Source organism: Saccopteryx bilineata, chromosome 3 (assembly GCF_036850765.1).
Source record: "Saccopteryx bilineata isolate mSacBil1 chromosome 3, mSacBil1_pri_phased_curated, whole genome shotgun sequence".
In the NCBI taxonomy this organism is placed as follows: Eukaryota; Metazoa; Chordata; class Mammalia; order Chiroptera; family Emballonuridae; genus Saccopteryx; species Saccopteryx bilineata.
In genome coordinates this window covers 306,222,254-306,248,891 of record NC_089492.1, presented here as the reverse complement: position 1 = coordinate 306,248,891, position 26,638 = coordinate 306,222,254, and the positions used below count along the sequence as shown (strand labels likewise).

The following is a 26,638-nucleotide window of genomic DNA, read 5'->3' as shown; positions in this document are numbered from 1 at the left end:
GCATAATACATTTTATCCGCCCAACAGTAACACAATCAAAGATGTTTATAAATCTTTCAGGGTTCATCTTGGCTGTAGTTCCTCCCCCTTTCTGGAATTTTACCCTCAAGATTCCAGAAAGGGGGAGGAACTACAGTCAATGCAAGGTGGTATGTAAATTCTGCCTCCTATTGAAAGAGAATAAGTTTCTAGGTTAACCTTTATTTTAGATTTAAAATTGAATGACCCATTGTTCTTACAAGCCAGAAACTTCTATTCAATACATTCTTCTCCCTCCCCTCCCCTCCCTAAAGCAGGGACGGGACAGGAAAGCCTGACAGGAAAGCCTGACCTTTCCTCCCAGAATATCAATATCAATTTTCAGCTGTTGGTACCTTACAACATACTGAGGCTTGTGGGGGCCTTTGATTCCAGGAGGAACCAGAGAAGATGCTCTGGGTTGTGGAGTCCAAGAACGTGTCAGGGCTCTGGGAGCTCTGAATGAGAGGGAAGAGGTCTTCCCTGTGTGTTTGCTCATCTGCTGGTGCTAGACTTTACTAAAGGAATGGCTCACCATTTTTTGGCTCCACTTTTTCTTTACCGTGTGTCCGAATTCAACATAAACCTTTATGTGATTGGCCACAATGGCGGCAGCCACTGGCCATACACTGGTCAAGGCACATAAGGAAGTTGATGCTTCCTGATCCTTCCTGCCTTCTCTCTCTCTCTCTCTCTCTCTCTCTCCTCTAAAATATATAAATACAGTCTTTAAAAAAATTAAAAAATGATCATCAGGTAAGTCCAGCACAGGGCTGTTTCTAATGATTGTCTATGACAGGCTTCCTTTCCCAGAAACATAAATGCATGTAAATTCCCTACCCACACCCCCTAAACCGGGCACTCATGTCCTGAGATTAAGTCCAGGACTATGCCTCTTTAATAATGGCCTGAGGTATGCATCATTTTTATATTCTTTGCTTCAATTCCTGGGTTGCTATACCTTCACCATCATAGCAGTATACCTTGTCATGGGATAGATTAAGGTTGTTCCTTTATCATTCTTTTTTCTTTTTTTTTTTTTTAAATTTTATTTATTCGTTTTTAGAAAGGAGAGAGAGAGGGAGAGAGAGAGAGAGAAGGGGGGAGGAGCAGGAAGCATCAACTCCCATATGTGCCTTGACCAGGCAAGCCCAGGGTTTCGAACCGGCGACCTCAGCATTTCCAGGTCGACACTTTATCCACTGCGCCACCACAGGTCAGGCGTTCCTTTATCATTGATTCAGACTTTTACTGGTCTCACTCTAGTGACCTTTTCTGAGTCTCCCCCACCCCCATGACAAGTTAGGCTTCACACAGCCATTCTTCTCTTTTATTGGTTGTAAGGCCAGTAGGCACGGCCACCATCACAGCCACCTGGCCCATGCAGGTTCGCATTGGTTTCGGACAGTCGGTAAAGAAACAACGGAGCCAAAAACTGATGGGCCATCATCTTTAATCCTAGCTTGCACCTCGCGGGCAAGTAAAACACACACACTGGGCTCCAAAACCCACTCATTCAGTGCTCACAAAGCTACTGACTTATCCAAGTTTCCTGGAATCAAAGGTTCCTAGCTCACCAGACTTATTCACCTCTGTTCCCCATCTCCTTCCTTCTCCCTGCACAAACTGGCTTCTCACTCAATACTTTGCCATCTTGGCTGCTTCTTCTGGCCTTCTCCACGTGGCCTTTCTCTGCTTTCTCCTCTAATATTAATTTCAGGAACCAAGAGCACAAGCTCCCGTTCTGCCCCCATTTTATAGTGTAGAAATAAAAACCTTTAATCGAACATACAAAATAGGGAAGTCTCTAATACAAAGTCACTTATCTGAGGCATGATGGGATTGCACCACCCCACATCAAAAAGGGTGGGAAAGGCTTATTTAGTCCTAAAACCAAGCCCCAGGCTACAAGGATCCTGCCTGCCCACAGCCCATACCCAACACACATTAATATCACCTGGGCGACAGGCTTCCATGTGGGCAGCGCCATCTTTAACAAGGTGAGCATAATATATTTTATCTGCCCAACATTGGTGATTGCCAGCTTCCAGAAACGAAGTACTAGAAAACTTTTTGTTTTTTATTTTTTTATTTTTTTGTATTTTTCTGAAGCTGGAAATGGGGAGAGACAGTCAGACAGACTCCCGCATGCGCCCGACCGGGATCCACCCGGCACGCCCACCAGGGGCGATGCTCTGCCCCTCCGGGGCGTTGCTCTGTCGCGACCAGAGCCACTCTAGCACCTGGGGCAGAGGCCAAGAAGCCATCCCCAGCACCCGGGCCATCTTTGCTCCAATGGAGCCTTGGCTGCAGGAGGGGAAGAGAGAGACAGAGAGGAAGGAGGAGGTGGGGGTGGAGAAGCAAATGGGTGCTTCTCCTATGTTCCCTGGCCGGGAATCGAACCTGGGTCCCCCGCATGCCTGGCCGACGCTCTACCGCTGAGCCAACCGGCCAGGACCAAAACTTTTTGTTTTTAAAAATGGTTTCTGGCCAAATATTTTCCGACCAGAGCTATCTGTGGGTGTTCGTTTACCATTTTATCTTGTTCCTTTTTAGCAGGGTCTCTGTTGGGTAGATAAAATATATTATGCTCACTTTGTTAAAGATGGCGCTGCCCATGTGAAAGCTGTTGCCCAGGTGATATTAATGTGTGTTGGGGGCAGGCTGTGGGCAGGCAGAATCCTTGTAGCCTGGGGCTTGGTTGTGGGATTAAGCCTTTCCCACCCTTTTTGATGTGGGGTGGTACAATCCAATTATGTCTCTGATAAGTGACTTTGTATTAGAGACTTCCCTATTTTGTATATTGGATTAAAGGTTATGAATCTACAGTATAAAATGAAGGCAGAAGGGGAGCTTGCTCTCTTGGTTCCTGAGATTATCATTAGAGGAGAGAGCAGAGCAGAGAGCAGAAGGAGAAGGAGGCCACATGGAGTAGGCCAGGAGAAGCAGCCAAGATGGCGGAGTGTTGAGTGAGAGGCCAGTTAGTGCAGAGTTTGTGCAGGGAGAAGGAAGGAGATGGGGAACAGAGGTGAATAAGTCTGGTGAGCTAGAAACCTTTGATTCTAGGAAACTCGGATAAGTCAGTAGCTTTGTGAGCACTGAATGTGAGTGGGTTTTGGAGCCCAGTGTGTGTTTTTACTTGCTCTGGGTGCAAGCTAGAATTAAAGACTATGGCCCATCAGTTTTTGGCTCTGTTGTTTCTTTACCGACTGTCTGAATCCAATGCAAACCTGCGTGGGCCGGGTGGCTGTGATGGTGGCCCTGGCTTCTGGCTTTACAGTCTCCTCTGCTGCTAACTTGACACCTGAACTGTCCACTGAAAAACAATTTATAAGCCTGACCAGGTGGTGGCACAGTGGATAGAGCATCAGACTGGGGCACAGAGGACCCAGGTTCAAAACCCCGAGGTCGCTGGCTTAAGCGCAGGCTCAACCAGCATGAGTGCAGGCTCACCAACTCCTGCGTGGGATCATAGACATGACCCCATGGTCGCTGGCTTGTGCCTGAAGGTTGCTGGCTTGAGCAAGGGGTCACTTGTTCTGCTGTAGCCCCCGGTCAAGGCACATATGAGAGAGCAGTCAATGAACAACTAAGGAGCCACAACGAAAATTGATGCTTCTCATCTCTTTTCCTTCCTGTCTGTCTCTGATTGTTGGTCAAATAAGTTTGTAAATATGGTATATATATGTTTGCTCGCTTATAGTTTGTATTAGGTGTGGGGCACAGGCTCTAAGCAGGCCGGGTAGTTATAGCCTAAGGCTTAGTTTTAAGACTAAGCTTTTCCCAACACCCTTGACTGGTTGCATGATGTGGGGTGGTGCTCTCTCATGAGGAATCCCATTATGCCTCAGATAAGTGACTTTGTATCAGAGACTTCCTTGTTTGTATATTGGATTAAAGGTTTTGATTTCTACACTGTAAAGTGGGGCAGACCAGGAGCTTGCTCTCTGTGGGTTCCTGCTATTACCATTGCAGGGGCCTCCTGATCCCTTGCCCTGTCTTCTCTTGTGGCTTGCCTGTCTTGGTGGGACACCAATAAACAGAATGGCCCACCATCCTCCAACTCCATTTCTTTACTGTCTGCCTGAATCCCATGGGAACCTGCATGTGAATGGCCACAATGGCGGCTCCTGGCCTTACACTGATTTTCTCTGTCAAAAAACAAATATGTGTATATATATAGACAACTGAAAGCAGTTTAGCTCCCACCATGTTTGCCAGATAGCGAAATATTTTCATTACCTTTCCACCTTCCCACCAGCCCTGGCTAAAGGCTCTGCGTTCTGTAGGGCGGTTGGCTGTCCCAACATGGCAGCCCCCATGGCGCCACCTAAACCTGGGCGCGGACATATTGCTCCGAGTCTCGGAAGTTGTTGCTCGCGTTTCTTTAAAATCTGAGGCCAGGTCCTGGTGGGCCTCTGTAGACAGAGTGGGACCGCAGCAGAAGTTGAAACGGCCTTCGGAAATAAAACGTTGAGCCCTCCAGATGGGTCTAGGGGAGGTGAGGTCAGTGTGCGGCATCCTCCCTGGGAGAGTTTCCGTCACAGGAGAAGGTCTGTGTCTCACAGGGTGACGTGGCGACGAGGGGGAGTGTGGATCACGGAGTCACCCTGGGGTCAGAGGGAGCGGGTGGAGGCGCCCAGGTGGAGTCGTGCAGGCACCGGGAGGTGAGCGATGTGAGGGGACCGTAGGCGCCTGTCTGGTCGCGGGGCCCAGGGTCGGTGGCGGACGAGAGGTGGCGGAGATGATGTCCCCCTCTCTCTATCAGAGGCCGGGGTTCTGCACGTCACCCCCCTCCGAGGTAGTGCCGGTGGCATTTGGGGCCATTGCGGTGTCAGGTTCGGGTTGGGTATGTGTTGGGCAGATAAAATATATTATGCTCACTTTATTAAAGATGGTGCTGCTCACATGGATGCCGGTCACCCAGGTGATAATATTAGTTTCCCTTCTTGCTTGGGAGGGGAGTGATTATACTAATGTATGTTGGGGGAGGGCTTTCGCGCCAAAAGGTTTTAAAAGGGGGGAAGAGTGACTAGTTCTACGAAAAGCCCCTGGAGGCAGGGCAGGGAAGCCACCTGGAGGAGGCAGCCAGAATGGCGGATTGGAGAAGGAATGGGGAACAGAGGTTGTAAAGCCAGTAGCCAGGGCCACCAACACAGCAGCCTGGCCCATGCAGGTTCGCATTGGATTCGGACAGTCGGTAAAGAAACAACGGAGCCAAAAACTGATGGGCCATTATCTTTAATCCTAGCTTGCACCCGGCGGGCAAGTAATACATACATTAGGCTCCAAAACCCACTCACATTCAGTGCTCACAAAGCTACTGACTTATCCGAGTTTCCTAGGATCAAAGGTTTCTAGCTCACCAGACTTATTCACCTCTGTTCCCCATCTCCGTCCTTAACCCTGCACAAACTGGCTGCTCACTCAACACTCTGCCATCTTGGCTGCTTCTCCTGGCCTCCTCCACGTGGCCTTTCTCTGTTCTCTCCTCTAATATTAATCTCAGGAACCAAGAGAGCAAGCTCCCATTCTGCCCCCATTTTATAGTGTAGAAATCAAAACCCTTAATCCAATATACAAATAGGGAAGTCTCTAATACAAAGTCACTTATCTGAGGCATAATTGGATTGTACCACCCCACATCAAAAAGGGTGGGAAAGGCTTAATCCCAAAACCAAGCCCCAGGCTCCAAGGATACTACCTGCCCACAGCCCGCCCCTAACACACATTAATATCACCTGGGTGACGGCCTCCACGTGGGCAACGCCATCTTTAACAAAGTGAGCATAATATATTTTATCTGCCCAACAGAGGTGAATAAGGCTGGTGACGTAGAAACCTTTGATTCTAGGAAACTCGGATAAGTCAGTGGCTTTGAGAGCCCTGAATGGAAAGGGAAGTGTTTTCCCGCTGTATTTTCTCGCTGGCCTGGTGTGAGTTAGGATTAAAGGTAATGGCTCACCAGTTCTTGGCTCCATTGCTTCATTATCCTCTATCCGAATCAAATATGAACCTGCAGGGACCAGAAGGCTGTGATGGGTGGCTGTGGCTACTGGCTTTACAGGAAGTATTACCAACTGTGTGTATTTCTCACCTGCCGGGTGTGAGTCTAGAACAGGGGTCCCCAAACTTTTTACACAGGGGCCAGTTCACTGTCCCTCAGACCATTGGAGGGCCGGACTATAAAAAAAACTATGAACAAATCCCTATGCACACTGCACATATCTTATTTTAAAGTAAAAAAAAGGGAACAAATATAATATTTAAAATAAAGAACAAGTAAATTTAAATCAACAAACTGACCAGTATTTCAATGGGAACTATGCTCCTCTCACTCACTGACCACCAATGAAAGAGGTGCCCCTTCCGCGGGGCCGGATAAATGGCCTCAGGGGGCCACATGCGGCCTGCGGGCCGTAGTTTGGGGACCCCTGGTCTAGAATAAAGGACAGTGGAACACCAGTTTTTGGCTCAACTGTTTTATTACGATCGGTCCAAATCAAACCTGCACCTGTGTTGGCCAGGCAGCATTGATGGCAGCTGTGAATACTGACCATACAGGATGGAATGTGGACTTGGCGATACTGGGCCAGCGCGGGTCAGGCCTGGGTTCTGATGAATAATAAAGTGATCAGTGTCTGGATCTTCTTATCAGAGAGGATGGTGAGGGGGAAGCTCTGGATGCCCCAGGACCCCTGGTGTTTGGTTAGTGTTACAATTTATTCTGGCTCAGAGTGCCTGTTCGAGTCCATGTGTTTTTTAATCTTTAATCCTGCAGCTGACTAACGACTGACCCAGGGACTAAAGGAGCAACGCCTGTGTGTCATGTGCCCTTTGTGGCACCATTGCCCTGCAAAAGGCAGAATTGGGTCTTTGTGGCACATAATTTAATCTGCAAAGTCTAAAATGTTTGTCTTCTTTCAGAAAATATTTACCGACACCTGCACTCCCCCCTTAATATATAGCAGCGGGCAGTGTTGTTTAGCTGCCGGCATTCATTCATACCCTTTTCTCGCTAACAGAAACTCCATTACATTTATTTATTTGTTTACTTATCTTAAGATTTTATTTATTGATTTTTAGAGAGAGGGAAGGAGGGGAAAGGAGAAAGAAGCATCAACTCATTGTAGTTGCTTCACTTACATACCTTGACCCTTGCTGCAAGCTTGGAAGTTTAGAACTAGTGACCTCAGCGCTCTAGGTGGACAGGCTATTCATTATGCCACCATAGATCAGGCTCTGCTATATTTAATATCCATCCCGCTGGAAAGGTGATCCATAAGCCATATAATAGTTAAGTCCTGGTCTCGCTTAGATAACTAGGGTGGCATTCCCATTGCTAGTGATTGCATTATTAGAAAATGAGCTTAGGTATAGGGTGCAGTTCTAGCCAGCTGTATGTAGAGAGCTAGTACAAGTGACCCCCTGTGAAGTACTTTTACATTTGTAAGGTCGGTCGCATCTGCAGGGGTGTCTCCCTCACTGTACCAAGCCCATCTTAGCTATCAATGGAGGAAGCAGGACCTATAGCTCTATAACAACCTCAAGTCTGTTTACTGTGCTTTTCCTGGTAACCTTCCATAACTTACTCTCCACCCCCAATATCTTTAGACTGTAGGTGAAGATGTTATTTCAAGTGATGGCATCTGCCAATTTTACTAGTTACTTCATTTTTCTGAGTAACTTCCATGTACTGTATATCAGAAGTATACATGTTATTAAACTTTTTGATTTTCTTCCCAATTAATCTGTGTTACCTCAATTTAGCCATTGGACCAGCCAATCAAATTAGAAGAGAAGAAGGAATAATTCTACCCCTAAAATGTTATTTCTCTCATCTTTCTTCTCAGTCACTCCCCTTTCACTGCAGTGAATAAGAAATACCTCACCACATTTAGAACCTAAGGTTTTATTGGCCTGAAAAATTAATACTTCCATCCTGACCTGTGGTGGCACAGTGGATAGAGCATTGACCTGGAACGCCTAGGTCACTCACTGATTCCAAACCCTGAGCTTGCCTACTTAAGGCACATAGGACAAGCAATCAATAAATAACGAAAGTGAAGCAGCTATGAGTTGATACTTCTCGCCTTCCCCCTTCCTTTCTATATAAAGTCAATAAATAAAGTCGTTTAAAAAATGAAAAAGCCTGACCAGGTGGTGGCACAGTGGATAGAATGTCGGACTGGGATGTGAAAGACCCAGGTTCGAGATCCCAAGGTTGCCAGCTTGAGCACGGGCTCATCTGGTTTGAGCAAAAGCTCACCAGCTTGGACCCAAGGTCGCTGGCTTGAGCAAGGGGTTACTCGGTCTGCTGAAGGCCCGTGGTCAAGGCACATATGAGAAAGCAATAAATGAACAACTAAGGTGTCTCAACGAAAAACTAATGATTGATGCTTCTCATGTCTCCGCTCTCTCTGTCTGTCCGTCTATCCCTCTCTCTGACTCTCTTTCTGTCTCTGTTAAAAAAAAAGAATCTTTAAAAAAAAAAAAAAGCCTGACTTGTGGTGATGCAGTGGATAAAGCCTCAACCTAATGCTGAGGTTGCGGGTTCAAAGCCTTCAGTTTGCCTGGTCAAGGCACATATGGGAGTTGATGCTTCCTGCTCCTACCCCCTTCTTTCTCTACCCCCTCCCTCTAAAATGAATAAATAGAAAAATAAAAACAATACTTCCAGAAGACCAAGTAAAGGCACACCAGTGATTCTGTGAGCATTGTCATCAGGAACACTATGTTATTGGGTCCCAAAGTAAGTGCACTGCTGATTGAGTTTCCCCTTCAATCCACAGGTTCTTACTCCCCAGTGTGGATGAAAAAATGTTCACATACTAAACCTGACAACCTCAGTGAGCCTTTCAAAGTCACCGGCCAAAAGTAACTGCATGGGGTGGTCTGATATTAAAATTTTGTAACGAACAGAGTCATGGCAAGTAGCCCTGTCCTAGGCTGGTATCTTCCAGCCTTGACAAAGGTCAGCCTTAAGTTGTTAGTCTGTGCATTGTGTTTTTGCTTCAAGGATAACATAACCTTTAGAATGTCAGGTTATTTTTTTCCAGCCCCTTCAGACACAATCCCCCACAAGTGCAAGAGACCAAAGAGCCCCTTATTTTTTATTTATTTATTTTTGGTTTTTACAGCCAGAGTTATGGGGAGACTTTTTTTTTTTTTAACAGGGAGAGAGAGAGTCAGAGAGAGGGATAGACAGGGACAGACAGACAGGAACGGAGAGATGAGAAGCATCAATCATTAGTTTTTCATTGCATGTTGCGACAGCTTATTTCATTGATTGCTTTCTCACATGTGCCTTGACCGCGGGCCTTCAGCAGACCGAGTAACCCCTTGCTCGAGCCAGCAACCTTGGGTCCAAGCTGGTGAGCTTTTGCTCAAACCAGATGAGCCCATGCTCAAGCTGGCAACCTCAGGGTCTCGAACCTGGGACCTCTGCATCCCAGTTCCACGCTCTATTCACTGCAACACCGCCTTGTCAGGCAAGAGAGCCCCTCATTTTTGTTTATTATGTTAATGGTTAATTTTGTTTTTCTTTTCTTGTTTGTTTTTTAAAAGAGAGAGAGACACACACACACACAGGCCAAGATAAAAAGGGAGAGAGATGAAAAACATCAACTTGTTACGGCACTTTCGTTATTCATTGATTGTTTTCTCATCTGGGCCTTGACTGGTCACAGCTGAACCAGTTACCCCTTGTTTAAGCTAACGACCTTGGTCTTCAAGTCAGCAACATTTGGGCTCAAACCAGTGACCATGGGGTCACGTCTATGATCCCACACTCAAGCCGGTGGCCCCGCAGTTAAGCTGTTGAGCCTGCGCTCAAGCCAGCAACCTCGGGGTTTTGAACCTGGATCCTCTACATCCTAAATCAATGTTCTATCAACTACGCCACTGCCTGGTAAATTGTTAATTATTCTGTTTTCATCTATGTAAAAGAAGTATGTATCTATTAACTTTATTATTTACCCAATTCTAGAGATTTTCCTGCTTTGTATTCTCCTGCCTCCCTAATCTATCACCAATAGATTTCATGTGACCCCTGTATGCCTTCTCCTTTGATTTTAATGTATAAAGTATGGTGCAAAACTGCAATTCTCTAGAGCACTTTGTCAATTCATTGCTGTTTTTCTTTTTGGCAGTTTTCATGAGTTTGGCTCAGTACTCTCATTAAAATTCTCTACAGGATTGGAAGTTACTTATGTTGACAGCAGGAGCAGTAGCATCATGTGAAGTAGGAAGAAGTTGCAGTGTTGGGTGTCAGCATTTCCAGGGACACAGCTGACTGAAGAGGAACCTATAGCAGACCCAGAACACACCAAGACTGTCTCTCCATTGCCAGCTCTTTCAGAGAACAGAAGGAAATGCTCCAGGCTCAGGTGACTTTCAGTTTGCTTTATTCTTTCCTTTCCTCACTAATGGATTTTGTAGGAAAGCCTGTCAAAAACTACCTACAATGATCTGAGAAGTATACACACACGTGTATATCTTTTGTCTCTCAAATACATGAATGTTATGTTTCTAGGTTAACAAGAATATTTAACCTCTTCAAATTATAGAAACTTCTAATTGGATGAGTGCATGGATGACTAAAGGCACAATTACAAAATAGTATTTTACTGGGCATGTAATTATTAAACTATTAAACTAAAACTTTATTAGCTAGATAGATGCAGCGTATAAATGAAAATGTGGAGAAAAGCTAACTTTTCTCTGATATCGTCTAAGCACATCACACCATTAAACCACATGGTGTTGTTACAGCAATGCCTGACATTTCACGATGTGGCCGTGGACTTCACTCGGGAGGAGTGGCAGCTCCTGGACCCCGATCAGAGGGACCTTTACTGGAACGTGATGTTGGAGAACTACAGTCACCTGGTGTCAGTGGGTGAGGACAGCTCCCCTGTGGCATTCAGAGTTCACTATCAGTGGCTTTTTTTTTCTCAGCTGCTTAACTCTACAATAACTACAGTTCTCTGAAATGGTAGATTCTCAGATCCTTCTCTTACATCAGACAAGAGGGTGTAATGTCCCATCTCCTGAGATAAAAGTTCTTTTGTTAACAGATATTGAACCTGTTTATTCCCTAAAATGTAACATTCTCCCTGTATGAAGACCCCAGCCCAATTTAATATATATGTCTTAAGTTCTCTGTCATTTTTCACGAGCAGGGTGTCACGCCAGCAAACCAGACGTGCTCTCCAAGCTGGAGCGAGGGGAAGAATGCTGCTGTCTAGTCTGTCCGGGTGAGTGGGTGAGAACCAGCAAGGTGGGGGTCGGGATTCTTAGTCTAGTCAGAGAAGGCGTCAGAGCCGTGACAGTGAGTGAGGAAACCAAACTGTCCCTCCACATATGAGAACCTTTTCCTTTCTAGAAGTTTAGAGAAAAACATACACTTTCCTCTTCTGAGCTATGACCCCTGTTTAGTTTATCTACAACTTGTTTGGTTTGGGTACTTTTCTTCTTCCCCGCATTCTCAGTTCTTCCTGTTCTTCATCCACGGCCACAGTGTGTCTACCTGTTTTTCTACCTCTCTTGCCATGAAATCCCACTTTTCAGGCTTCTCTGGAAAGACAGAACTTTGAATCCCTCACTTTTTACTTATTACTTACTGGGCCTTAGTCCTCTGTCTGGAAATAGTGTTTTCTGTCTGTAACATCCATCCTCACCTTGGATGCTGCATCCCCATGATAACATGATTTCGCAGTGCATTCTTTTTCTGCTCACCCCAGTGCTCAGTTCTAGTCACACGTAAATGATTCATCTCTTCTCATGTGTTAACCTCTCTAGTCTGTGAAATTGACTTTTAAGTTGACTTCTTTTTCAATATTGTTTAATGTGTCTCTCATCTGTCTTTCCTTGTCACCATGGCAGCGGGCCTCGGACTTCCCATTCTGTGTGTGAAAGCAGGAATCACCTTCCCTCCATTCTTTTTTAAAATTTAGCCTCTTTTTCTGCATTAGGCATTTTATATTCTGTTCATTCTGGTTTCTCTTGGGATGTTCTCTACATGCTGCACTTTCTTCTTAAATGTCTCTGCTGTTTCATTTGATGAACAGGAATAGTTCTTAAAATGCTACGTGAGTTGAATCCCAAAATAAGTCATAACATATCTGCTTCAAGTGACTTACTTTTTAGGTTTTTTATTTCAAATTTAATCTTTGATGTTATTTTACTTGGAGTTACCTTAAACTGAGATCATAGTGTTATCAAGAAAGTGCCAGTCTGCACAGAACTGTTTATGAAATAGTTTTATTCTTTTTTTTTTTTTAAGTGAGAGGAGGGAGGTAGACAGACTCCCGCATGCGCCCCTACTGGGATCCACTTGGCAACCCGTTTGGGCCCGATGCTCGAGTACCAGCTATTTCTACTGCACGTGGCTGATGCGGAGTACCAGCTATTTCTACTGCACGTGGCTGATGCGGAGTACCAGCTATTTCTACTGCACGTGGCTGATGCGCTCCAACCGAGCTGTCCTCGGTGTCCCCCCTGTGCTCCAACCAATCAAGCCACTGGCTACGAGAGGGAAAGAGGGAAGAAAGGGGGAGAGGGAAAGGGAAAGAAGCAGATTGTTGCTTCTGTTGTGTGCCCTGACTGGGGATCAAACCTGGGACGTTCATACGCCAGGCTGACACTCTGTCTACTGACTTAACTGGCCAGGGTCCATATTCTATTTTTAATGGTATTATTTAGATTTAATTCACATATCATATAATTTACATATTTAAATTTTATAATTCAGTGGTTATTAGTATATTGATACAGTTGTGCAACTATCACCACAGTCATTTTTGAAACTTTTTTTTTTTTTGTATTTTTCTGAAGCCGGAAACTGGGAGAGACAGTCAGACAGACTCCTGCATGCGCCCGATCGGGATCCACCCGGCACGCCCACCAGGGGCAACGCTCTGCCCACCAGGGGGCAATGCTCTGCCCCTCCAGAGCATCGCTATGCTGCAACCAGAGCCACTCCAGCGCCTGGGGCAGAGGCCAAGGAGCCATCCCCAGCGCCCGGGCCATCTTTGCTCCAATGGAGCCTCGCTGCGGGAGGGGAAGAGAGAGACAGAGAAGAAGGAGAGGGGGAGGGGTGGAGAAGCAGATGGGTGCTTCTCCTGTGTGCCCTGGCCGGGAATCGAACCCGGGACTTCTGCACACCAGGCCGACACTCTACCACTGAGCCAACCGGTCAGGGCTGAAACATTTTTATGTACATATTTTCATTGTGGTCTTGATTCCTATAGCTTTCTAATAAGTTTCAAAATTGAAAGAGTAATTCCTCCAACTCTATTCTCTTCCAAAATGATTTTGACTTGTGCATCTTTTTTTTTCCATTTAAAATTTAAAATCAGCTTGTTAATTTCTGCAAAAAAAAATCCCAAAACACAAAAACAGCTGGGATATTCATAGGGATTACATTAAATTTGCATCTCAGTTAGATAGTAATATCATTTTAACCATATTAAAAATTGCGATCCAGGATTATTGAATATCTTTTTATATAATTCAGCCTTTAATTTCCAGAAACATTTTGCAGCCCAAGTTGGATAGTTTGGTTAGTTAGAGCATTGTCCTGATACTTAAAGGTTGCTGGTTTGATTCATGGTCAGTGCACATATAGAAACAGACCAATGTTTCTCTCTCTCTTTCTTCTTCTCTGTGAAATCCATAAGATAAATTAGAATATACTGTATATATATTTAATAAAAACATTTTGCAAGTTTTAGAGTAAAAGTTTTACTTTCCTCAGTTTATTTCTGGTATGATATACATTTTTTTGTGACAGAGAGATGGAGAGAGGGACAGACAGGACAGGAAGGGAGAGAGATGAGAAGCATCAGTTGTTCGTTGTGGCACTTGAGTTGTTCATTGATTTCTTTCTCACATGTGCCTTGACCGGGGGCTACAGCAGAGCAAGTGACCCCTTGCTCAAGGCAGCGACCCTGCGCTCAAGCTAGTGAGTCCGCACTCAAGCTGGCAACTGCAATGTTTCGAACCTGGGTCCTTGGCATTCCTGTCCTAGGCTCTATCCACTTTGCCACTACACAGTCAGGCTGATACACATTTTTTTTCCTTTTTTTTTTTTAATTTTTAAAGATTTTATTTTCTCATTATAGAGATGGGGGGAGAGAGAAAGAGAGAGAGAGAGAGAGAGAGAGAGAGAGAGAGAGAGAAGGGGGAGGAGCTGGAAGCATCAACTTCCATATGTGCCTTGACCAGGCAAGCCCAGGGTTTTGAACCAGTAACCTCAGCGTTTCCAGGTTGACGCTTTATCCACTGCGCCACCACAGGTCAGGCTGATACACATTTTTTATTTTAAAAAATGGAATTGTTTTCTTGGTTGCATTTTTCACGTATTTATTGTTAGAATATGAAAATAAAATTGAGCCCTGGCTGGATATCTTGGTTGGTTACATCATCCCAATGTACAAAGGTTGCTCCTTCAATCCCTGATCAGAGCATATATAGAAAGAGATCCGTGTTTCTGTCTCTCTGTCTCCTTTTCTCTCTGAAATCAATAAATGAAAATATCTTAGAATAAAATAGATTACTTTTTCATCATGTTCTCATGACACGTAGTCCCAGGTAACTGCGTTTCTTGTCATATGAAATTGCAGTTTCCGTTTCAGTGATCTTTGTGTTATGCCATCCTTTTTTTTTTTTTTTTTTTAATATTTTATTTATTGATTTTTTAGAGAGAGAGGAGTGAGAGAGACAGAGAGAGAGAGAAGGGGGAGGAGCAGGAAGCATCAACTCCCATATGTGCCTTGACCAGGGAAGCCCAAGGTTTCGAACCGGCAACCTCAGTGTTCCAGGTCCACACTTTATCCCACTGCGCCACCACAGGTCAGGCTATGCCATCCTTTTTTTTTTTTTTTTTAACTTTTTATTCATTTTAGAAAGGAGAGAGAAAGAGAAGGGGGGAGGAGCAGGAAGCATCAACTACCATATGTGCCTTGACCAGGCAAGCCCAGGGTTTTGAACCGGTGACCTCAGCACTTCCAGGTCGACGTTTTATCCACTGCGCCACCACAGGTCAGGCCTATGCCATCCTTTTGAATAGAGTTTCTGTTCTCTTCCTAAACACTCCTTGATGTGTTCTGTACTTGTGATTGCCTCCTTTAATTGATGTGATTGTTTTATTTATTTCTTCTTTCTTTCAAAATAAGAGGAGGGGAGATAGACTCCTGCATGCACCCCAATGGGACCCACCCATCAACTCCCATCTGGGGCTGATGCTCTCTGATCATCTGGGATCATGCTTGCAACCAAGATATTTTTAACGGCTGAGGCAGAGGAGGCTCCAGGGAGCCATCCTCAGCGCCCGGGGCAATGTGCTCAAACCAATTGAGCCAGGGCTGCAGGAGGGGGAGAGAGAGAAGAAGGAAGGCGAGCAGAAGCAGATGGTCACTTCTCTTGTGTGCCCTGACTAGGAATCAAACCCAGGGCATCCACACACCGGGCTGATGCTCTACCAGTGAGCCAAGTGGCTAAGGCCCATTTTAATTTTTTAAACTTGCATTTTGATGCCCTAATATTTTTTAAGCTAGCAGCAGTACAAAAAAGAAAACAACGTTTTCCTGACTCTTTACATTACTTTTATTCTCGGTAGAAGTACTACATAACCAATAATTAACATTTACATTAGGGTAAAATTTGTGGTAAAGAAAATTAATGCAGCCAATGGGACAGTGTGTGTTCACAGAAATGTGCTTATAGAAGGTGGAATGGCTCTTTTTCTTTTTCTTTCTTTGTTTGAAGTTATTTTTATTGATTTTACAGTGCTGGGGAATAAGAGGTATATATTTTTTTCATGGGAGGAGGGGAGATAGACTCCTGCATGTGTCCTAACCGGGTTCAACCCAGCAGCCCCTGGCTAGGACCAATGCTAGACTCATCTAAGCTATTTTTAGTGCCTGAGGCTGATGCTTGGACCAAGGAGCTATCCTCAGTGCCTGGGGCGACACTTGAACCAATCAAGCCACTGGCTGCTAGAGGAGAAGAGGGAGGGAAGGGGAGGGAAGTAGATACTTGCTTCTCCTCTCTGCCTTGACTGGGAATCAAACCTGGGATGTCCATATGCTAGGCCGGTACTCTATCTACTGAGCCATTTGGCCAGCAGCGACAAATATTAACACATAGTTTCTTCACTTTAGTTGTTCATTGATTGTCATATGTGCCTTGACTGGAGAAGTCCAGGGTTTTAAACCAGTGACATCATTGCTCCTGGTCAACGCTCTATTCACTGCACTACCACAGGTCAAGCTGGAATGGCTCTTTGACAGGTGCCTTCGAGCACATAGATGAGGGATATGAACCAGCTTTTTGGAATTTTCCGATTGTGAGGCTGTGGAAAGTTCAAAGAGCTAAATCTGGAGTGAGGAACTTGTAGGAAGCTTGTCTGGGTATTGCATAATGAGCAAGAGGGAAAATGACTGGAGATAGGACAATGGGGTGGTAGCTGGAAATTCTGCAATGCAGGTCACACAGTGCCTGTTGAAATTTAAGACCTTTATTTCGTTCCAAATGAATTGAGAAACCAGTAAGGACTTTGAGTAGAGGAGTGTCATTTAACTAATTTTTAAAATGGACCGCTTTGCCAATGATGTAGAAGATAGACATTATTAAGGCAGAAGCATACTGTGTTATAGTTACACTTTGTGACAGTAAAACAATACAGATTAAAATTATGAAAGACTAAAGGTGCATAGGAAAGAATCTAGTAGTCTCATGGAAAGTGCTAAATTGCCTGACCTAATCAGGGAAGCCTTTTCAAATTGTCTAAAGTTAAGAGACAAGAAGCAAAAATAGCCTGACCAGGCAGTAGCACAGTGGATAGAGCATCAGCCTGGGACACTGAGGACCCAGGTTTGAAACCTCAAGGTCTCTGGCTTGAGCATGGGCTCACCAGCTTGAATGTGCGGTTGCTGGCTTAAGCATGGGATTATAGACATGACCCATGGTCACTGCCTTGAGCCCAAAGGTCACTGGCTTAAGCAAGGGGTCATTGGCTCAGCTGGAGTCCCCTGGTCAAGGCACATATGAGAAGCCAATTGGTGAACAGCTAAAGTGCTACAACTATCAATACAAGTGGATGCTTTTCTCTCCTTTCCTGTCTGTCTCTGACTCTCTCTCCCTTGCTGAAAATAAATAAATAAAAATTAAAAAGAATGAAGCAGAAATAGCAGAGGTGTTCTATTATCCTTAAAAGAAATTGTGATGTCCTATAGAGGGTTACCTATCAGGACAGCATGCTGACTCTGGTTGCGGAGGGCCTCAATCTCCAACCATAGGAACTGAAATATTCCAAGATACACTAAGCTTAGAAAAGTTCCCGCCCGACCAGGCAGTGGTGCAGTGGATAGAGCGTCAACCTTGTATGCTGAGGACCCAGTTTCGAAACCCCAAGGTGACTGGCTTGAGCATGGACTCATAGACATGACCTCATGGTTGCTTGCTTGAGCTCATAGGTTGCTGGCTTGAACCCAGAGTTGCTGGCATGAGCAAGGGGTCACTCGATCTGCTGTAGCCCCCTGGTCAAGGCACATATGCGAAAGCAATCAATGAACAACTACGGTGCCATAACTATGGGTTGATGCTTCTCATCTCTCTCCCTTCCTGTCTGCCTGTCTTTCTCTCTCTGTCTCCTGCCAAAAAAAAAGAAAGGAGGAGGGGGAAGGTCCTTAGCGCCAGATGAGATCATAGGCTTGGCTGATATCTTATTTTTATTTTTTTTTTCATTTTTTCTGAAGCTGGAAACAGGGAGAGACAGTCAGACAGACTCCCGCATGCGCCCGACCGGGATCCACCTGGCACGCCCACCAGGGGCGACGCTCTGCCCACCAGGGGGCGATGCTCTGCCCATCCTGGGCGTTGCCATGTTGCGACCAGAGCCACTCTAGCACCTGAGGCAGAGGCCACAGAGCCATCCCCAGCACCCGGGCCATCTTTGCTCCATTGGAGCCTTGGCTGCGGAAGGGGAAGAGAGAGACAGAGAGGAAAGCGCGGCGGAGGGGTGGAGAAGCAAATAGGCGCTTCTCCTATGTGCCCTGGCCGGGAATCGAACCCGGGTCCTCCGCACGCTAGGCCGATGCTCTACCGCTGAGCCAACCGGCCAGGGCCTTGGCTGATATCTTTGCACTCTTGAGTCTTTTTGAAAAGAATCCATTGAGAGTTAATGCTTCCTGCTCCTACCCTTTTCTTTCTTTCTCTCTCTTCTCCCTCTCTAAAAATGCAGAAATAAAATCAGAAAGAAATCAAAAACAAAAAAGAAATGAAAAGAACCCATTGAGAGTATGCTTGGAATCCTATCCCATGGAAACAGATAATGAATGTTCATTTTTTTTTAACAAACTTTTCACGCCCTGGCCAATCTGCTTAGTGGTAGAGTGTCGGCTGGTTTATAGAAGTCCCAGGTTTGATTCCTGGTGAGGGCACACTGGAGAAGCGACCATCTGCTTCTTACTTCTTCCCCTCTTCTTCCCCTCCAGCTGCCATGTCCTGTATGAGCAAGTTGGCCCCAGGTGCTGAGGATGGCTCCAAGGTCTTGCCTCAGACGCTAGAATAGCTTGATTGCTGAGCAACAGAGCAGCAGCCCCAGATGGGCAGAACATCAGCCCCAGATTGGAGTTGCTGGGTGGATCCTAGTTGGGGAGCATGTGAGAGTCTTTCTCTTCACCTCCCTGCCTCTCACTTGATTAAAAAAAAAAAGCCTGAATTCTTCCATCAGCATAATGTTTGCTATTAAACCTGTGAAGGATTGCTGATGAGAGGAGCTGACCCAGGTGGTGTCTCTAAGCCCCTAAAGTGAAAAGGTTACAGTGTTGTCCAAATCCTCAGAGACACAAATACAGTCTATCATAAATCACATTGTTTGTATAAACTTTCTGGCATGGCCTGAGACCTCAGCCATAAAAAGACACTTCTGTCAGGCAGAATATGCAGGGAGTCAGAGGTTATCTTCTAGAAATGAGTCAGGGCCAGAGAGAAAGAAGAAGGGAGAGAGAGAAGCATTCATTTCTTGTTCCACTTTGTTTTGCATTCATTGGTTGCTTTGGGGTGCCCTGACAAGGGACCAGACCTGCAACTGTGTTACTTTGGGTCTGGGATGATGCGCTAACTAAGGGAACTGGCCAGTGCCTAGTTGGTGTCTTGATTTTAGGATCTTTTGTCTAATTTACAAATTAGTGATTGAGGAGGATTACGTTGTCTACAGAATGAAGAAGAATGGCACGTGGTTGGAATATGATAACCCTCCACAGTCTGTTACACTTCCCTGGAAATCAGATGCTGAAGGTTCCCACCCGTACTCACCACGTATTTGTTCTGTACACCTGGCTCTGCGAATGCACCTGATCACAGTACTCTGTGCTGGGTGCTCTTCAGTGGCCTTTCTTTTTTTTTTTTTTTTTTGTATTTTTCTGAAGCTGGAAACAGGGAGAGACAGTCAGACAGACTCCCGCATGCGCCCGACCGGGATCCACCTGGCATGCCCACCAGGGGCGACGCTCTGCCCACCAGGGGGCGATGCGCTGCCCCTTCGGGGCGTCGCTCTGCCACAACCAGAGCCACTCTAGCGCCTGGGGCAGAGGCCAAGGAGCCATCCCCAGCGCCCGGGCCATCTTTGCTCCAATGGAGCCTGGGCTGCGGGAGGGGAAGAGAGAGACAGGGAGGAAGGAGGGGGTGGGGGGTGGAGAAGCAAATGGGCGCTTCTCCTATGTGCCCTGGCCGGGAATCGAACCCGGGTCCCCTGCACGCCAGGCCGACGCACTACCGCTGAGCCAACTGGCCAGGGCCTTCAGTGGCCTTTCTGAATTTCGAAACTGTACATGTGCCTTCACATTTTTTTCCTACATATTTTGAAACACAGTCTCATTTAGTAGTCCTTTTTTGAAGAATATGTTTATGTTGATGGAGAGTACAGTGCTATTTTCAGATAAATCCTTTTTTTAAGGTTTCTATATTCAACCAGTTTCATCATGTTTGTACTTGGTTTTGTAATAATCATCTGAAACTTTAGTCACAATGCACTTAGAATTTTCCCCTCATTGTGGACTTCAGTAATATTCCTCATTTTATTAGAGCATTTCATCTACCCAGTGGTTCAAACTACATAATTTTTGGAGGAATTCTTGATCCCTCACTTTAATTGGCCTCTAACTGCTTCTCCCATTGATACTGTTAGTGAACCTTGTCTTCTGTTTAATTACAGGGTGGGGCTAAAGTAAGTTTACTGTTTTGAGTATGTGAAACAAAGATTATTCTTGTATCATTTATTGATTATTATATTTTTATCTTTTTATTGAGAGAAGGGGAGGCATAGACAGACGCCCACATGCGCCCCTACTGGGACCCATCTGGCAAGGCCAATAGAAGACGATGGTCTGCCCATCTGGGGCATTGTTCCGTTGTTGCATTGCAACTGGAACCATATTTTTTTAGTGTCTGAGGCGGAGGGCATAGAGCCATCCTTAGTGTCTGGGGCAAATCACATTAACCGAGACTTGGATGAAGGAGGAGAGGAAAAAGGAAAGAGAGAGATAGGGAGAGAGGGAAAGAAGAAAGAAGGGGAGAGGGGGAGAAGCAGATGAGTGTTTCTCCTGTGTGCCCTGACTGAGAATCACACCCGAGACATCCTCATGCTGGGCTGATGCTCTACCACTGAGCCAGCTAACCAGGGCCGATTATTGTATAATTTTTAAAAAAGATTTTATTCATTTTAGAGAGGAGAGAGAGAAAAGGGAGAGTGGGAAGCATCAATTTGTAGTTGCTTCTTGTATGTGCCTTCACCAGGCAAGCCTGGGGTTTTGATCAGGTGACCTCAGTGTTCCAGGTTTACTTCTTATCCACTGTGCCACCACAGGTCAGGCATATTGTATAATTTTTTTCTTTTAATATTTTTTCAAAGTTGGAAACGGGGAGGCAGTTTCCAACTACCGCATGCGCCCGACCGGGATCCACCCAGCATACCCACCAGGGGGTGATGCTCTGCCCATCTGGGGCATCGCTCTGTTGCAACCAGAGCCATTCTAGCACCTGAGGCAGAGGCCATGGAGCCATCCTCAGTGCCCGGGCCAACTTTGCTCCAGTGGAGCCTTGGCTGCTGGAGGGGAAGAGAGAGACAGAGAGGAAGGAGAGGGGGAGGGGTGGAGAAGCAGATGGGCGCTTCTCCTGTGTGCCCTGGCTAGGAATCGAACCCGGGACTCCTGCACGCCAGGTCAATGCTCTACCACTGAGCCAACCGGCCAGGGCTTGTATAATTTTTTATATGAACAAGTATAAACTTACTTTTTACGCTTCCTGCATATTCTGATTTCTTCCAACTCTTACATCTTCATTCCTCCTGTTCCCATGTTTTTTTTAAATTTTTATTTATTCATTTTTAGAGAGGAGAGAGAGAGGAAGAGAGACAGAGATGGAGAGAGAGGAGAGAGAGAGAGAGAGAAGGGGGGAGGAGCTGGAAGCATCAACTCCCATATGTGCCTTGACGAGGCAAGCCCAGGGTTTCAAACTGGCGACCTCAGCATTTCCAGGTCGACGCTTTACCCACTGCGCCACCACAGGTCAGGCTCTGTTCCCATGTTTTACAGATGGCAGTTGTCTCTATTTCTTTGCTTCAGGTGACTATACCTAGAATTAATAAATTGGATGTCCTGTAAATTTAACTCAGTTCTGACACTATTTACCTAGACTTGCTGTCAGACCTTATAAGTTACCAGTTCATTCACATAAGACTACCCCCTTAGCCTGGCCCAGTTGCTCAGTTGGCTAAAGCAATATTTTTCAAACTGGTCTGCAGACTGGTCAGCTAGAAATTTTGTACTAGTCTATGAAAGAGTTAACCACCCTGGTATTGTATGAATATTATAAACCCAATTATCTTAGTTGAATTCATTTATGCTCAGGGTGATTTTTGCCCTAGTGGTATCTGAAATAATTCTGTTTTCACTGATTCCCAGGTGTAAAATGATTGAAAACCACTGGATTAGACTATTGTCCTGATACACCAAGGTTGTGGTTTCAATCCCTGGTTAGGGCACATACAAGATTCAACCAATGAATGCATGAACTAATGAAATGATGTGTCTCTCTCCCTTTCTCTAAAATCAATAAAAAAAAAAGACTGCTCTCACTTTAGAGGTCAGAATCAAGTCTAGTTGGTCACCTTGCTTTTGACCAAGTGGCTGTGAATTGAAGGTTCTCTTAAGTCCCTTATTGAGTTCAGTTAATTTTTGTACAGCAGCTTATAGTGCTCAGAAAAATACTTCAGTTCACTGGTGTTTTATAAAGGATACGGATAAATAGATACATAGGGGAATGTCTGAAGGATTCCTAAATACAAGAGCCCCTGTCCACGTGCAGTTACGATCACCCACCCAGTGGGCACATGGATGTGTTCACTAGCCCAGAAACTGATCAGATATGGTTAGGAGTTTTTATGGAACTTTAATCTCTAGGCTCCCCCCTTCTTTCCCAGAGATCAGTAGGTAAGGCTGAAAGCACAATTTTTTTTTTTTACCGGTTGGTCTTTTTGGCGACCAGGTCCATTCTGAAGCTATGTAGAAACCCTGTGCTAAGTTACCTCATTAGCATAAACTCAGCTGTTATTCAAAGGTATTTTTGTTTTTGTTTTTTTACCGTAGAACAATAAATACTCCTATCACTTAGGAAATCACAAGGGTTTTACAAGCTCATTGTGAAAAAATGTGGATGAAGATCAAATATATTTTTTATTATACAACACAGGGATGTTATGAATGTTATATGAAGGAAATACTTCACATAAAAACATTTGTAAATACAATTTTATTTTAAACTAAGATTATGAGGAATTACAGAATGATTCACTGTTCTTTTCTCTCCTAGAACTCAGGAGAGTTGATGTTCCTCTGCAGCGTAACTTGCAAAGTCAAAGTGTTCAGAAAAATGTGAGACAATGCTATGAACATGCTATGTTTGCAAAGATTGTTAATCAGAAGGAAAGTTATTTACTATTAGGTCAAAATCATGGAATGTTTGAGATATGTGAAAAACCTTTAAAATCAAATTTAAAATTTGAAAACCAAAATAGTAGCTATACCTTAAATAACTTTGTTGAGTTGAATGAAGATGGAACTTCCACTGTGAATGAACAATTTGACACTGAAATTACATTGCCTTTCAGTCCCAAACCCATCAACACTACATCCCAGGTCATTCAGCAACAGAGAACTCACAATGTTGAGAAAGCCCACATATGCACTGAATGTGGGAAAGCCTTCATCAAGATGGCTCAGCTCACTGATCATCAGAGAGTTCATATTGGAGAGAGACCTTATGGATGCAGTCAGTGTGGGAAAGCCTTCTCCCGGAAATCCAGGCTCACTGAACATCAGAAAATTCACACAGGAATGAAACAGAGTGAATTTATTGAAAATTACAAAACCTTCCTCAAGACATCACAATACAATATACATCAGAAAACTAACATGACAGAGAAACCTTATACTTGTAGTGAATGTGGCAAGGCGTTCATCAGAAAGTCTCGGCTCATTTATCATGAGCAAACTCATAAAGAAGAGAAACCTTATACATGTATTGAGTGTGGGAAAGGCTTTACCTTGAAGAGCTATCTCATGAGACATCAGCGAACTCATACAGGAGAGAAGCCCTATGTCTGTAGTCAATGTGGGAAATGCTTCACAGCAAAGATTCCTCTTACTAGACATCAGCGAACACATACAGGTGAGAAGCCCTATTTATGCAGTGTATGTGGTCGAGGCTTCAGCATGAAAAGTGATGTCACTCAGCATCAGCGAACTCACACTTCAGTGAAACCATTTATGTGCACTGAATGCAGAAAAGGCTTCACTGTGAAGAGTCGTCTTATTGTACATCAGCAAACTCACACAGGAGGGAAGCTCTATGTATGCAGTGAGTGTGGAAAAGGATTTCCAGAAAAGTTCCGGCTTATTTTACATGAGCGTAGTCATACAGGAGAGAAACCTTATGTATGTAGTGAATGTGGGAAAGGCTTCACAAAGAAGAGCCTTCTCATCAGACATCAACGAAAACATACAGGAGAGAAACCCTATGTATGTAGTATATGTGGAAAAGGCTTTACCATGAACCATGATCTCACTGTACATCAGCGAAGTCATACCTTAGAAAAGCCATATATTTGTAATGAATGTGGGAAGGGCTTTGCTGTCAAAAGTCGTCTCATTGTGCATCAGGCAACTCACACAGGAGAAAAGCCCTATGTATGCACTGAATGTGGAAAAGGCTTCCCAGTAAAGTGCAACCTTATTGTACATCAACGGACTCATACAGGAGAGAAACCATATATATGCAGTGAATGTGGGAAAGGCTACAGAGAAAAGATTCATCTCATCAGACATCAGCGAACACATACAGGAGAGAAGCCCTATGTATGTAGTGTATGTGGTAAAGGCTTTACCATGAAGCATGATCTCACTGTACATCAGCGAAATCATGCCTCAGAGAAATTGTTTAGTTGCAATGTATGTAAGAAAGGATTCACCATGAAAAGTCACTTGAGTGTACATCAACGCACTCATATTGGAGAGAAGCAATATATATGCAAGGAATGTGGAAAAGCCTTCATCCAGAAGTCATGTCTCATAGCACATCAGAGAATTCACACAAGGGAGATATCCTTTGAATGCAGTGACTGTGGGAAAGCCTTCACTACAAAGCAAAAGCTCATTGTCCATCAAAGAACTCATACAGGAGAGAGAACCTATACCTGCAGTGAGTGGGAAAGCTTTTACTTACATGTCTCTCCTTGTGAAACATCAAAGAATACACCCAAGAGAGAAACGTGGTGATTCGGTCAAGGTGGAAAATTCTATCCTAGATTGCCCCAGCTCATCCCAGACCAGTGTTGTCCTGCAGGAGAAAAGCCTTATTAACAGAGTGACTATGCAGGTGCCTTCTGTGGCCACTCAGACAGCATTAAACATCAGTGGGCTCCTAGCAAACAGGAATGTAGCCATAGTGGGCCAGCCTGTGGCTGGGTGTGTGCCCACAGGAGGATATTCAAAGGATGAAAATGTGAATGCAGTGAGTGTGGTTCCACCTTCTGTGGTCAATTATGTCTTTTTTTATGTCACGGGAAACCAATAGAAAAAAGCTCAGAGACATTTTCTGCAACAGTTTTATCAAAAATTACTACCTCAGGTTATAGTTGACAACTACATTTTGAAAGAAATTGTATAAATGCTGAGACTGTAAAGTCAAGATACTCTCATCCGGTTAAACATACGTATTTATACAGAGGCATAATCTGTTGTTAACCCAAAGAGATAGATCAGTCGGTCTGTTGTGCCAGTTAAAGGAATGAAAGAAGCTAAGTGAAGGTCAAGAAGTGAATTTTTAAAACAAAGATAATTTGTATCTAGAATGTTGCTATGAGTGGAAACTACTGAAAGGCTTATACTGGATTGATGGGATTTTTAGCATTTCAGTTTTCCAAGGCACCCGAGTGAAGTGTGCATTGAAAACTAGAATGTCTACCATCAACTCTTAGAAGTTTATATTATGAAGAGGGACTTAAGAAATGGCAGCTTTAGGTTGATTTGATTCATTCATTTATATCGAGTTTTTGTCAAGTACTTCCTTTGTACCTGATTCTGTCCAGGAGACAGCACTGACATAGTCAAGTTCAATTATCTCGAATTGGCACCTGTACCCAGCAGCTAATATAGTAAGAGGATGTCCACATCTACATTCATTAAAGGAAAAGTGTTTTAGTCTGTTCTGGTTGCTATACCATAATACCATAGCCTAGGTGGCTTATAACAGCAGAAATTTATTTCTTACAGATCTGGAACTTATGAAGTCCCAGATAAAGATGCCAATGGATTGGTGTCTGTCAAATGCCTGCTTTCTAATTCTTAGAAAACAGTCCTCTCTTTTTGCCCTCACATGAGAGAATTGGCAAGTCAGCTTTCTGGGATATATATAAGAAGGGCAGCAATTGCCGGGGTCCAGCCCCGGCGGTGATCCAGGGGTCCCACAGGAGGAGACAGCGTCAGCGAAAATGGAGTGAGAGAGCCGAATTCTTTTCTTTCTCTTTATTCTCTGGTTAGCATTTACTGCCAGGCATCTCTACCAAATGCTAGTATAGCTCCCTTTTTATACACGCACACCGAGTTACAATCACATGATGTTAATTATTACTTTTGTTTCACTATGTTTTCATGTTTCCGGATAACAGTTAATTTACATCTATGAGTCACAAATCAGGTAGCAAATCATTCAAAATACAAAATAACTTGAATAGTGATAACAACATCAGTAAAAGCTTTTAGAGTATTAGTTCTAAAAGTTAACTAACTTTACTACTGTTGTGAGTTAAGGGGCAGAGAGAGATTTAGCAGATGACTAACAATGGACCACCGCTTGCTCAGGTAAATGGCCTTGGGTTTATGCAGTGTCCTACTTTTCCTCAAGATTCTAAAAGGCTTGCCTCTAAAGAAATTAACATAACATCAAGAATAGCTTTCATCCAAAGATATGCAGAGTGCACTTGCAAGATAGCCCAACAGCAACACAAGACAATCCATGGATTTCCCTACATGTTTAAATCTCATGAAAACATCTCATT

At 44.4% G+C, this 26,638-nt stretch overlaps 1 protein-coding gene across 1 annotated transcript in view; it reads left to right on the top strand.

The window, feature by feature from the left end:
* Positions 1 to 26,426, top strand: part of LOC136332051 (zinc finger protein 585A-like) — a 227,534-nt gene extending 201,108 nt beyond the window's left edge. The window contains 2 exon segments of the mRNA XM_066271305.1: positions 23,235 to 24,784; positions 24,786 to 26,426. Coding sequence (XP_066127402.1) covers positions 23,235 to 24,784; positions 24,786 to 25,155 — 1,920 coding nt within the window. The 3' untranslated portion in view covers positions 25,156 to 26,426.
* The last annotated feature ends 212 nt before the right edge of the window (positions 26,427 to 26,638 follow it).